Below are 13,307 nucleotides of genomic sequence, written 5' to 3'. Positions count from 1 at the left end.
CAGGTTCCCACTCGCATCTTTCTTCCCCACAGGAACAAGAGGACCCTGGGCGATATGAGATTCAAGCTCACCCCCACCATTGTTTCTGCTCCAGAAGCATTTTCTTTTTTCTTTCTTTCTTTCTTTTTTTTTTTTTGAGGAAGATTAGCCCTGAGCTAACTACTGCCAATCCTCCTTTTTTTTTGCTGGGGAAGACTGGCCCTAAGCTAACATCTGTGCCCATCTTCCTCTACTTTATATGTGGGACGCCTACCACAGCATGGCTCTTTTGCCAAGCGGCGCCATGTCTGCACCGGGGATCCGAACTGGCGAACCCCAGGCCGCTGAGAAGCAGAACATGCGAACCCAACCACTGTGCCACCAGGCCAGCCCCCATGAGCATTTTCAAACTCCAAGCAGATAGTATGCAAAGCAAACTTTATTTGTAGAAATACAGCTTGGCCGTACCAGATTTCACAGCTGGAAGACACGCAAGTATGGGTTTGGGGAGTTGGGTAGTGTGGTCAATAACTGTAAGACAAGGCTGCAATTTCACTGCGGAACTTCTTGCACGACCCACACGGAGTAGCCATTGGTTCTCAGAGAGCACTGGCATCAGTAAAGATGTCCTTAATTTGATAAAAACCAATAACCCCCTGAGCTGCTCCTCTAGAATTTATAGAGTTTGTTTACTGTACGGAAATACGTGACATGCTCTAGTCAGGCTATAAATATAATCCAGGAATTTTTTTTAGAAAGTCTTACATCAAGTACAAAAATAAGTTAAATAGCAAAAATAAATAAAAATGTTAACTGATAAATATATCCAACAGTAGAAAAGATGTTGCTAAAATCTTATAAAACCGTGATCTAGATTAAGAATGGGGACACATGAAGACAACCACAATAAAGAAACCAATAATAAATAAATAAGGTACACAGTGACCAGCACTAAATTACAAAACAAAGAGATGGTGTTTTGGGGTCCTGCTTCCACATGGACTAAGGGCTGGGACTCTTGGCCAGGAATACACTCAGCCGTGTCATCCTTTTCCTATTCCGCCTCCTCCATCCATCGCAGGAGAATGTCGAGCTCTCCCAAAGCCTTCACCACCGCTTCCCGAGGCTTAAGCTGAAAGAAACATACTTATGTGGTGAGCGAATCATAAAGAGACAACATGCACTCCCGGGGTAATCCTCTCCTTTCATTGGCGAGTTTGTTAGGGATTGTAAGCAGAGCGTTCTTTTCAAGATGAAGAGTTTGAAAGAAGTTATGGAAACTCAAGATCTCATAAGAAGAAGGAGAATTACTCAGTCCACCACCATAGTCTTACAGAGGGAAACTGAGGCCTGGATAGCAAAATGGGGACTACAAACCAAGTCTCTTGAATCCCAGAGATCAGAGTAATTAGGCTGTTTTTTTGAGAAAGGTCTGTGTGTGTGTGTGTGTGTGTGTGTGTGTGTAGGGGCTGCCTACTGTGCATACTTCAATTGAACAAATATTTATGGTGTTAAGCAGTGGGCTGGCTAGAGATTCAGAGATGAATGGCACAATCCTCACCCACAGGGAATTCATAGTCTCATAGTTGAGCGAGGGAGACAGGCAGAACACAACAATTAAAATGTAGTACGGTAAATAGATGATGAGGTCCCCACAGGGTGACACCTAACTCAGAGAAACAGCCAGTACCTCCGTTGGGATGATGCCTAGGCTGAGTCTTAAAGGATGAGTAGGAATTAGTCAGTGAGGAGTGAATTCCTGGCTTTCCTGGCAGACATGCAAAGGCACTGAGGTGAGAAACAGTGTGGCACCGGCGTGTGTGAAATCGTGAGTGACTGTTTTTGAGGGTATGTATAAGTGTATGAATGCTGGAAAACTACTCCCACTTGCTTATGCAGCTAGAAGATCCAGAAGTCTCTGGAGAGACTTGATGGAATCATGGCCCTTCCCTTTCGATTCTCAGAGCATCTTCTGGGGACAGTACCCCTTCTTGAGCCTGAATGAGTGTCCCTGGTTAAAACAGAGGGATAGTCCACATGATCTCAGAGGGCTATTAACCTAAGGACTGACTACAGGATTTCTACCAATGTGAATATTCATCTGCAATCTTAGTTCTGAAAACATACTCATCCCAACAAAAGCCAAAACGCATATACCTCTTCGAAGTGACTCAGAATCCGGCTGTATTTCTCCATTGCTTCCTCCCAACAAGGGCATGTCATACGGTCATGCTAAAAAGAATGCCAAAGAATGAGAGACTTTGTTAAAGATTCTGATTTCCTGCCATTGCCATCGACAAGAAGTCGGGGAGAATTCTACTCTTCCACCCGTGTTCCCGTAGCTATTCCATGCCTACAGAACAGCCTTCCAGATTTCATCTTTTGGGATCACTAAACTAGTCATCAGCTAGAAGAGGAAGTCAGCTTTTGGGGCTCGAATATGGAGCTCATTGCTTCTTTTTAGAAACAGGCGGCGCTGAAGGAGCTTGTGATCAGCGTGTCCTGTCCGGCCTGCACCCCCGGCCCCAGCTCTGGTCTAGCTCCCTCCCGGAGAGCACCCATGGGAAGGGAGGATTGGATTTCCAGGTCCTGTTCACACCCTATTTCAAGATTGAGTCCAGTGGCCTGCTGACTGGCTGCCTGGACACAGGTCGCACTAGGACACTGCAGGATGCCTCGCCAACAGGAAAAGCATAACTTCATGGAAAATAGGTAATTATCATTAACATCAAATAGCTAGCATTTTATAGTTCTTAAGGCTTTTTACATGGAGCATATTACCCAAAAGTCAATAAAACTGAATTCTTATTACCTAAGCACACGGCTCAACACGGGTCATTAGCACTTTTGGACTCAGTTTTTCCCTCCATTAAATGGAGGTAAGAAAGAGTTTGGTTGCTAAGTCATGGAAGTTATGTGCTGAGATAAATCCCTTTACCCCAGACCCTTACTCACACACAGCCGCAGGTCCTTCTTAATGGTAAGAAAAGAGTTGGCAAGACTGCTGAGCTTCCGGAGGATGTGGTGGTCAGGGGTCTGGTAGTTTTTGAAGACTTTGTCCAGGTAGAGTCTCAGGACATGGCGGAGGAGGCAGCACTGACCTGCAGGCTACACAGAGGACAAGTGGCGAGGGCGTCCAGCGACAAGACCCAGGTGGGGCAGAGGCCCCCCATCCCATTTCCTCCCAGAACTCGGATGTGCCAAGCACATACCTCTGTGTCTTGCAAAGACACCATCTTCCTCAAGATTCTGACGTCAATGATCTCATCTTCAGCTAGCTAAACAGAAGGAGGCAAGGCAAGAAAGGCCAGGTCAGTCCCGCTACCGGGGTCGCAGACACCAGGACCTCTCATCCACTCCTTGTCACAGCCTGGTGTGCAGTGTCCCTCTCCAAAACACTTCAAATTCCTGGGGATGCAACCTCCTGGTGAGGAGTCCCCAGCCTGCCTGTTTCTGTGATCACACCGCTGGGCTGCCGGGGGACAGAGAAAGGCAAGGAGAGAAGAGGAGAGGCCGCCACAAGGTTGGGGGGTGCCTCCCTCACGTACCACGCGGTCCCGTATCTCAGAAAATCCATTTCGCATTTCCTGAAGGTTTGTGGTGATCACACAGCTTCCCAAATGGAGTGTCTTCAGCCCAGCAGACGGTGTCCAGAAGAGGCAAAACACAGCAGCAAGAAGGCAGAGGGCAAGACCAGAGCCGTCCATCTTGTGCTGCAATCTGGAGACCACGGGAGCTGGGGATTCACAGGAAAGAGCCCGACTTTAATGATTTCCCCATCTCGTGCCTTAAGAAGCCAACCCAGTCACCAGGGACAAGCCTCTCCCAGGTGTCCCCTGAGAGTGAAACTTAATAGCTTTATCTGGCTTCCCAGGGTCTGGCCCATTCATGTAACTTACTAAGAAGAACTGCTGAGCCTCCTGGAAGAGAAGCCTTCCCTTCCTGTGCTTGTTCAGGGTCTGGGTGTGAGTTGGTGCTACAGATCCCAGCTCCTTTATCCTGTCCCCACCCCAGCCCCGTCGTCATTGCCCGGCACACAAAGCCTGGAGCAGCAGGCACTTGCAGTGAATAGACAGAGGACGACATTTCAGGGAAAATGTCAAAACTCGTTTTGGCGAAATAACGTACAGAGTCTTTCCTTCCAGAATGCCCGTGTTGCTCACCCTCCTGGTCCCCTAAACCCACAGGGGAACTGGGGGAAAGAGGACTTCAGAGAAGTTTTAGCTGAGCCACCAAAAACACATGGGTTATTTGGGGATTATAGATTTATTTCAGCCCCGAAGGCAGATAGAAAGGCAATGATTTCATAACAGACCTACTGGCAGGGAAAGGCAAAATACCGCGGGCGCTAGCCCAGTTCCACCTAAGGCTCCTCCTCCCTCCTGAGGTCTCTGGGCTCCACAGCCCCCTCTACAGGAAGATGGTAGTCAGGTACACACGGCCGAATCCAAGACCCCAGGCTTTCCTGGCCCTGCAACTCAGGCTGCAGGTCAAGTAAGCGATCCCAAAAGAAAGAGGAGAAAGGCAGGGAGGGAGCTCAGTTCTTCTCGGGGTGAAGCTGCTCTGTGAAAGAGGGCATTTTCTGGTGTCCTCTGAGTTTTAAGATAAGATGATAACAGGCTGGGATTAGGGTGAGGAGAGTGAAGCACTCACCTTGGGCACAAAATTTAAGGGGACACCAAAAGCCTCAGTAATCAAGATAAATAATATTTTAATGCACTATCAAAATTAATGAAAAAATCCATGACGAACAAAATATCAGCATTTTAAATAAAACAGAATCCGCTGGTGCCACGCTGAGACATATTGGAACCCAAGACCAAAGGAAAACTGAGTACTCCTACCTATCGATCATCGACCTATCTGTCTATCTAGCGTTTTTATGTATCTTTAGTGATTAATTTTTTCCCAAAAGTATATGATAAAAATATTAGTGACAAGTTTTCTTCCCTTAAAACCAGGAAAGTAAAATTATAATAAATTCTATTTGGGGCATAAATGAAATATTTAAATTTAAAATAATGTTGTGAGTTGTACTACAGCTCCTTTTAAATTTTTCAATATTTTTCAACTACTTTAATGTTTTGGAAAAAATAACACACATAAAAACACACATGCAGGGGTGTACACCTCTCCCGTGCCTCAGGCTGCAGCACGGCTTGGCACAGCACTGACAGTCGTGACCACTCACGGAGCTTCTCCTTTGGGCCAGGCAAGACGCTGGAAGTATTCTACGTTCCTGTCCTCCTGAGACATGGCCAAATGTAGGAAAAGGGAATAAACCGCACACGCCCAAAAGGATCAGAGGGCACGCAGGGTTTTGGAGACGGGAGAACGGGGTCCACATGCCTGCTCTTCAAGTTCCCACTGGTGCAGGTTGTCCCAGTTTGCCCAGGACCGAGCCGGGTCCCAGGACACAGGGCTTTCAGTTTTAAAACTGGAAAAGTCCCAGGTAAACCAGGATGAGTTAGTCACCCTACATCTCTGTGACCTTGGACAAGTCAACTCACCTCTCTGGGTTTTGTTTTCTTAGCCCCAAAATGGTGCTAATTAAACTTACCCCAGAAACTTGTTTTGACATTGAAATAAAATGATGCATGATTTATACACCTAGCACATAGTGAGTGATCGACTGATCTTAAATAAACAGTGATGTTAGTTGCCTTAAACATAGTGAGTGTATAGTAAAGAGATGTTAAAGTCAACAATTCGATCAGCATGTATTGAGCACCCACTGTCTTGAATCTTGTGCTAGGGACTGAAGTATAAAGATGACGTGACAATGCCCTGTCCTCTAGGAGGTTTTGTCCTCATGGCAAGGGCCCTTCGGATCTGGCCCTGAACACACCAGGGTAAATGAGTGGGAGACGTGGGCTGCCCCAGAACTGTGCCAATAGCAGCTAGGTCGGGGAAGGGCTCTTACCTGAGCTCAGGGAGTGCTGATGCTTCTGGCCTCCTAGGAGTCTGTCTCCAGCTAAGAGGCTTCCGATCATTTATACCTGTGTCACATGAAGGAAGTGAACCTCCATAGCCGAGGGCTGGCACTCCCTTGGAATTTCTCTGGTGGCATCGCACTTCCTCCAGTCCTAAGGCAATCTCATTGCAGGCTGGATTACCTCAACGCCTTCCTCCTCTAAGAAGTGCTTCCTCCTCCAAGAACCCTCCTCTAGGGGATCACTGGTTATAGCTGCTGGATAAAGGACATGCCTCTTTCTTTCTGGTTCCCTTCCACAAGGAACGTAAAATGATAATTAGGACAGAAAAGATTACAGAACTGGAAGAGAATTCCTGGAGATGCTTCTGCCTTCTCCTTTAAATCTGGTTCTCCTTAACAAGGTGTCTCCCCAACCCCAGACACTGAGGGCTCCCTCCTGCTGTCTCTCCTGTGCCTATGCTATTCCTACCACTTTTCTCCTACAAGGGCCGCCCTTCTTTCCCTCCATTCATCATTAAAGAGTGGCCCCCAATTCTTTATTCCTGAACTGCTCCAGGCCAACCGATCTCTCTCATCTGATTTCCAACAGCAGATTTTCTTTGGCCCATGAGAGAGTCTAAAGTTGCCCTCTGTCTCATGGGCCTCAGCCTTTTCTCCCTAACGACACTGGGAGATTTTTTTATACAGGGACTAATCCACAGGAAGGACCACACTTCCAGGCAAGAGAGAATCAAAGCATCTGGGATGAACCACCGACAATGCTTTGAAAACTCTCAACAGGGGAGAGATTATGACATATTCCTTTTCAATCTTTTTCCTACTCAGTACCTAAGACTGTGACATCCCGAATTTGAGTCCAGAGATTCCCTAGTTTATGGGATGACGTTGGCATATTACTGCATCTTTCTGGATTTCAGTTTACACATCTGTAAAATGAGAGCAATAGGACAGACAATGCATAAGATCTTTTCCAGTTCTGACATTCAATGTCACCATGATTCTTTGCTCTTCTGCCTTTTGGATCAGAACACTGTTTTTAACGTCTTTTAATGTCTTCCTAAAGTTCCTTGAAAATAAAGACCATAACTTTCCACTGTGATGCTTGGTAAATGTTGAAAATATGTGTGAACATCCAGTCTAAACATCTCTTGAGCTCAAGCCAGTTTTTCCATCATTGGTGCTAAGCAAACAATTTCTCATGATCATCCGTAGCTGATTAAAGTAAAATTGAGAAGCATGGTCTGACAAGAATATTTGAAATCAAGACTTTCAGGAAATATAAGCTGTATGCATGATAGTCAATTCCTTTCCTTTGACCAAGAAGAAACCAACTGCTTTGTTTTAAGTTACTTCTAACGATGAATTAAACTTAGTTAATCATGTGCAATCCCAATTCTACTTTAATAATCAAGTCTCTCCTTTTTCTATTCCAAAACACTTTATTCTTTTAAAATCTGTTGAATAGATCCCATTCCATACTCTTTATAGACACCAATTTAACTCGCCTTCTCTACAAAATGTGCCCTGCCTCACCCTAACCTCTCTCTCTCCACATTTCTCAAGGAAAAACTGATCCCTCCTGCTCCGGACCACCCCTTTGCCTTGTATATACCGCTTTTGTACTTATCACAGTTGATTGCAATTCCTTGGTTACATGTCTGTTTCCCCCACTAGCCTGAGAGCTCCTTGTTCATCTTCAGGTTCCTGACATGCAGGGGCTCCTGGTAGGTGCTCAGTTAGTACTTGATGACCATTGAATGAGCGTATTGATTTAAAATCCTTTCTTCTTTACGTTACATCCTGAAGCCACAGGATCTCAGGCTTGCCTGATCCTAAAAATGGAGACATAATTCGTAATCAGTAATTACTAAACAGCCTAAAATTCAATCGAGATAAGAGGGTAAGGAGAAGAGAGTAAAAGATAGGTTCGTTTGAGGTCAAAAGGAATATTGATCATGTTAAGCAGTTTGGACTTTATCCAAAAGCAAGGCATTACAAAGGCTTTCAGCAAGGAGCAATGTGATCAGATAGGCACACTAGAACATTCACTGGAAGCCGTGGAGACTGGAGATGGGGAAACCAGCCATTGCAGTAGTCCCCGAGAGAGGTCTCTTTGCAGCCTCAACTAACAGCAGTCTAGAAAGAGACATGTGGGTAGACTTAAGAGCATTTAAGTACATTTAAAAAATATTTGGAGATTGATTAAATGTGTAGATTAGGGAGAGGAAGAATCAAGGATAGTAAAAATATTGCTAGATTGAACTATATGCAATTTTCATCTGCGTAAGTCAAAACTGGTCGATATTGGTACTGTCATACAGTTAACCTAACAATAATTACAGTAATGATGCTGTACAGAGGATCCTAAGCCCAGTGCTTAGCATATATTAAATGCTCTGCACATTGTAATACATACACACACAGATATATGATACACATATAACATATATATACTAGTACATATATAATATACACATTCTCATTAATTCTCATAAAATCGCATTGAGAACATAAACTTCTTGAGGGTAAAAATTTCATCTGTTTTATCCACTCCTATATATTACAAATGCCTGGAATGGAGCCTAGCCCATAGTAAGCTATTAACACATATGTGTTGAGTAAATTATTATCTCTATGAGGGGGGTCTTATAACCCAATTTTCTGATGAAGAAACTTAAGCTTAGAGGTTGAACTGTTTGCCCAAGTTCACCCAGTGGTAAATGACAGAACTTACTCAAAAAATAGCATCTCTTCCTACCGTTATTATTGATGTGAGAATACTAGGGTCCAGGGAGGCAACATGAAGATCAAGGAGGCAGTTGGTGGCAGAATGGGGACCTCAACCCAGGTCTCCTAGTTTGGAATTCATCCTTCTTTGTGTTGAACTAATTGTCCTCAGGGACAAGAGGACTCTGGAAAAGTGGTGGGAATGGAGGTGCCGGGGACCAGGATACCCAGTTGTACTTCTGGTCCTATGTATACAAGGAAGAAGCCCAACAAGATGTCCCAGTTGAGAGCACAGATCACCCATCTCACCCATCTGAGAACCCTCCAAAATTAACACAGTAATAATTTCTACAATAATAGAAAGAGTCTCTCTCACTCTAGCACTTTCCATCATCCCTCCTAGGATTCCTGAATCACTGGGATAATTCCATCCTATCGTAGGTGATGCCCAGCTGCTTGAAGACCTGTCTCATAGGCCATAAAGAGGATGGGTGTAGTTACAGAGTTTGTGAAGCAGACAGGGAATTGTTGCAATCCATTCTCAAGTCCTGGAATCAGAAGGTTTTCAAACTTCCCAACATAATAAAATTCACTTCTTTCTTCTTGGAGCCTGAATTTCAATCATCTCGTGTCTAAGAACATGTTGACTCAGCATTGCAAATAACTGACAGAAATTACTGGGAATTACTGCCACACCTTGAAACAAGATCTTCCCCTCAAGTTGTCAAGGACAGAAGTGAAATAGGGTTTCGTTGTGAGTCTCTGCTCTTTGCCCCTGCCTCCTGGTACAATCCCAGATGCTCGGGAGGACCGTGGACTGCCATGCCTGTGCTCCATGATCTAATCTGGGGGGACCCAGGGGCTCCCCTGCACAATATCTTCTCCAGTGAGGCCTGGAGGGATCACGGATTTTCCAGGTTAAGGAATTCTATCCCAAGGGCAAGGATTTCCTTACCTAACGATAGACTATCACCCCTCACTGTTAGAGCTAGAAGTGACTTCGAGTACACCTAGTCCAATTCCCTCCTTTTACAAATGGGGACACTATGCTTTGCCCATGGTCACTCAGCTGATGAAAGACCTAGAAGTTGAAATCAATTAAGTGTTCTTTCCAATAAATGACACCCTTAACCCATTATGAACTATTCTTCTGTACTAAGTAGTGTCCCTTAAAAATGAGACCAAGAGAGAAGATTTCCCAGCAGAAGAAATGAATCTCCGCTGGAAAGAATGTAAGGCGTGTCAACACTGAGGACCACATGGGGCTGAGAGCCAGGACGCCCATTCTAATACCTTCTTTCTCACCACCAACTTTCAGGGTCATCTCGCGGGCCCCGAGACTAGTCCTTACACCTTTCAGGCACTCACTGATTCATCAATAAAATGGAGGCTAAAACCTACCTTGCTTGCCCAGCTCACAGAGTTGCAGGAGGATTTCATATATATGCATCGTTATGTAAACCTTGAAGTACGAAAGATTATTTTTATCACTCCTGGTGTCTGATAGAATAGATTTTTTCTTTTTGGTGAGGAAGATTCCTCCTGAAGTAACATCTGTTGCCAATCTTCTTCTTTCTTTCTTTTTGCCTGAGGAAGATTGGCCCTGAGCTAACGCCTGTGCCAGTGTTCCTCTATTTTGTTTGTGAGTGGCCGCCTCAGCATGGCCAATGAGTGGTAGGTTCACGCCGGGGACCTGAACTTGCCGACACTAACCACTACGGCACGGGCCAGGCCCCTAGAACAGATTTTAAAAGCCATTCTCACAATAACATTTACCAATTGCCTGCTATCTACAAGACGCTGTGCTGGAGGTTGCAAGGATTAGCGAGGCCTCCATTGGGGCTCTGGGCCCTGGTTGCTTGTAGCCTCGCGGGGGGAATAAGGTACATGTTTGCAGAACCACAGAGAAAGTCAGCACCGCCAAGGGAGCAGGAAGCATGTGCTGAGGAGCACGGAGGAGGGAGGGCGCACACGGAGAGTCTGAGCTGAGCCTTGAAGGGCAGGAAAACCCCAAATGGACAAAGACTCTGAAGAGGGGTAGGGAGGAGGTGTGGGGTCGGGCAAGGGGCATTCAGGACATAGACGACTAGGGCAGCAAAGCTCACAATGCGTTTGAGGACTGGCAAATGGACTACCTTGGCTGGAGCTGGATTTCACACAGAGGAGCAGTGGGGGATCGAGCTGGAGATAACGGCTTTATCATCAAGGACGATGAATACCATGCCAAGGAATGGGAATTTGGACAGAGTGTAGAAATCTATGTCCTAGGTCTAACCTCACCTTCAGCCCACTCCATTTTGTGGTCTTGGGGAAATCACTTCCCTTCTCTGTGCCTCAAGTTTCCTCATCTGTGAATTGTGGGGAAATAAAGGATTTAATTTTATCTTTCAGCTCGGCCTTTTGATTCTGTAATTCTCTGTTTTCCCCCTGAGGCAATAGGGAGCCCTGAAGGGTCTTATGGTGAGGGAGAGCCATGGTAATAGCATGCACTAACCATGAGATCTCAAGGGCAGTGCAGTGCTTGGCACACCGTTGGTGCGCAGACTGACTGGATGGGAGATGATGTGGCTATGGTGGAGGAATGGGGGGTACACTTCATGAGCACGTCAAGCTGACTTTAGGAAGTAGAGTTTCAAAACCAGGGGTCAGCATGTGAGCAGTGCCAGTGCCATCATAAAGACAAGCTGGCACAGGAGAGAGAAGAGGAATCCTTCTTGGGAAATAAACTTAGCTCCCTAACCAAGCCATTTTTGGGCAGGAAATAGTTCCCTAGAAACCAAGAAGAAAACCCAGCCACTCCTTTTGTCCCCAAGGCAAGTCCTGAGTTTGCATCTCAGGGTTTTTCCTGTCCACAGCGTCACAGTTGCTGGCGTCTGGGCTTCCTGCCCAGTTGCATCACTCTGCAGAGAAGCATAGATGCTGGCTTCTGCTGGAGGAGGGACCTCAGGTCGCGGAGCGGGTGGTGGCAGGCAGAGGTCTTGCGCTGGGCAGGCCTGCAGGGCTGGGAGCTCTGCCCGCCTGCAGCCCTGCTACCTCCCTGCAGGGTGAGGAGGGGCGGGGCAGCTGACTCTATCAGGAGCAGATGTTTTCAGTCCCCTGTCCTCAGAGCTGAGAGAACCAGTGACATCATTTCCCTTTCCTGTGTTTCTCCATCACGCTCTATTCAACTAGCTTGACCTCCTGCCATCCTTTTCCTGAGATTTCCTCTGACGTAGCTGGGTACCCAAAGTTGGTTAATTCCTCTGCCCCCTGCCTGTAATGTAGAAGCCACTGGGAAAAGTCTCTCCTGGACACGGAGCCTGGGAACAAAAATCCAGACATGGCTTTGAATTAACAGTTTCCTCGCCTAGGAGAGCAGAGAGGTACTCGATTCTTTTCCTTTTGATTCCACAAACAAGCATGGAGACTATCCCACGTGCGGGCACCGACCCGAATGACCCACAGGTACCCAAGTGGAAAAGACATGGTCTCAGGCCGGCCCGGTGGTGCAGCGGTTAAGTGCTCATGTTCTGCTTCGGTGGCCCCGGGTTCACCGGTTCGGGTCCCAGGTGCGGACATGGCACTGCTTGGCAAACGATGCTGGGGTAGGCGTCCCACATATAAAGTAGAGGAAGATGGGCACGGATGTTAGCTCAGGGCCAGCCTTCCTCAGCAAAAAGAGGAGGATTGGCAGCAGATGTTAGCTCAGGGCTAATCTTCCTCAAAAAAAAAAAAAAAGACATGGTCTCTTGGGGTCCCTCACGGGGCCTCCGAGCATCGTAGGGGAACAGACTTTCTAAAGTAGTAGTTCTTAACCCAGGAGAAGGTGGGTGGAGAAAAATGACATCTTTTTTTTTTTCACTAACCTCTAATCAAAGTTTAGCATTTTTTTGGACTATGAGGATAGGAAACAAATACACACCACAATGGTGTGAGCAGTGCCTCTGACTCAGTCACTGATGGAAATCACAGACAGTTTGTATCACATTCCAGTTGCTTCGGACACCTCAAAACATCAGTACACTCCTCACTCCTTAGAACGTCAGTCGCTTGTGGGCCCGCTGCTAGACCTTGTTAATGAGTGCATTAATAAAAAGGTACGTTTATTGTGTATTACCTCTTGTCATTTCTGTATTCTGATAGCTGTATTTTAATGTCATTGGTTTCTTTTGTAATCCTCGTATTTTATTTTATGCCTTTAGAAACAATGCTCTGCGTGGGGTCCATAGGCTCTTCTGGAGTGCCAAGGGGTCCATGACGCACAAAACCGTTAAGATTCCCGGCTCCAATGGCAGGCACAAGGCCCAGGGTGCAGCAACCATACCCTCCCAACTGTGACACGAAGTCTGAGGAGAATGAGGCTGTTTAGGGGGGAGACGGAAGAGACTGTTACCAGGACTTTCCTGGACCAATTCGGGGTCTGTGTTCACCACAGGCATTGGGTTGGGGGGGGCTGGAGTTAAGATTACTTCTGAGAGACAAGGAGAATGTCTGGGAAGGTTTCTTGGAGAAAGGCTGGTTTGAACAAGGCTTGAAGAACTATTGATGTTATGAGCTTTTTATTTATTTATTTTTTAAAGATTGGCCCTGAGCTAACATCTTGTTGCCAATCTTTGTTTCTTCTTCTTCTTCTTCTCCCCAAAGCCCCCCAGTACGTAGTTGTATATTCTAGTTGTAGGTGCTTCTG

General features: G+C 46.1%; 1 protein-coding gene across 1 annotated transcript; it reads right to left on the bottom strand.

Moving 5' to 3' along the window:
- Positions 1 to 402: 402 nt before the first annotated feature.
- Positions 403 to 3,712, bottom strand: IL20 (interleukin 20). Its single transcript, XM_070591156.1, has 5 exons — positions 3,528 to 3,712; positions 3,192 to 3,257; positions 2,935 to 3,087; positions 2,137 to 2,211; positions 403 to 1,111 (listed from the first exon to the last, which is right to left on the bottom strand). Exons 1-5 carry the CDS (start codon positions 3,684 to 3,686, stop codon positions 1,034 to 1,036), a joined length of 531 nt encoding a protein of 176 aa, XP_070447257.1. The 5' UTR covers positions 3,687 to 3,712; the 3' UTR covers positions 403 to 1,033.
- Between the last annotated feature and the right edge of the window lie 9,595 nt (positions 3,713 to 13,307).

Source organism: Equus przewalskii, chromosome 23 (genome assembly GCF_037783145.1).
Source record: "Equus przewalskii isolate Varuska chromosome 23, EquPr2, whole genome shotgun sequence".
Taxonomy (NCBI): Eukaryota; Metazoa; Chordata; class Mammalia; order Perissodactyla; family Equidae; genus Equus; species Equus przewalskii.
This window is presented reverse-complemented; position numbering and strand designations above follow the sequence as displayed.

Coding starts and splice junctions, on each gene's coding strand:
- IL20 (XM_070591156.1), bottom strand. CDS start 3,686: ATGGACGGCTCTGGTCTTGCCCTCTGCCTTCTTGCTGCTGTGTTTTGC. Junction 3,088..3,191: donor TGTCTTTGCAAGACACAGAG/GTATGTGCTTGG, acceptor TCCTCTGTGTAG/CCTGCAGGTCAGTGCTGCCT. Junction 2,212..2,934: donor AGAAGGACCTGCGGCTGTGT/GTGAGTAAGGGT, acceptor CATTCTTTTTAG/CATGACCGTATGACATGCCC.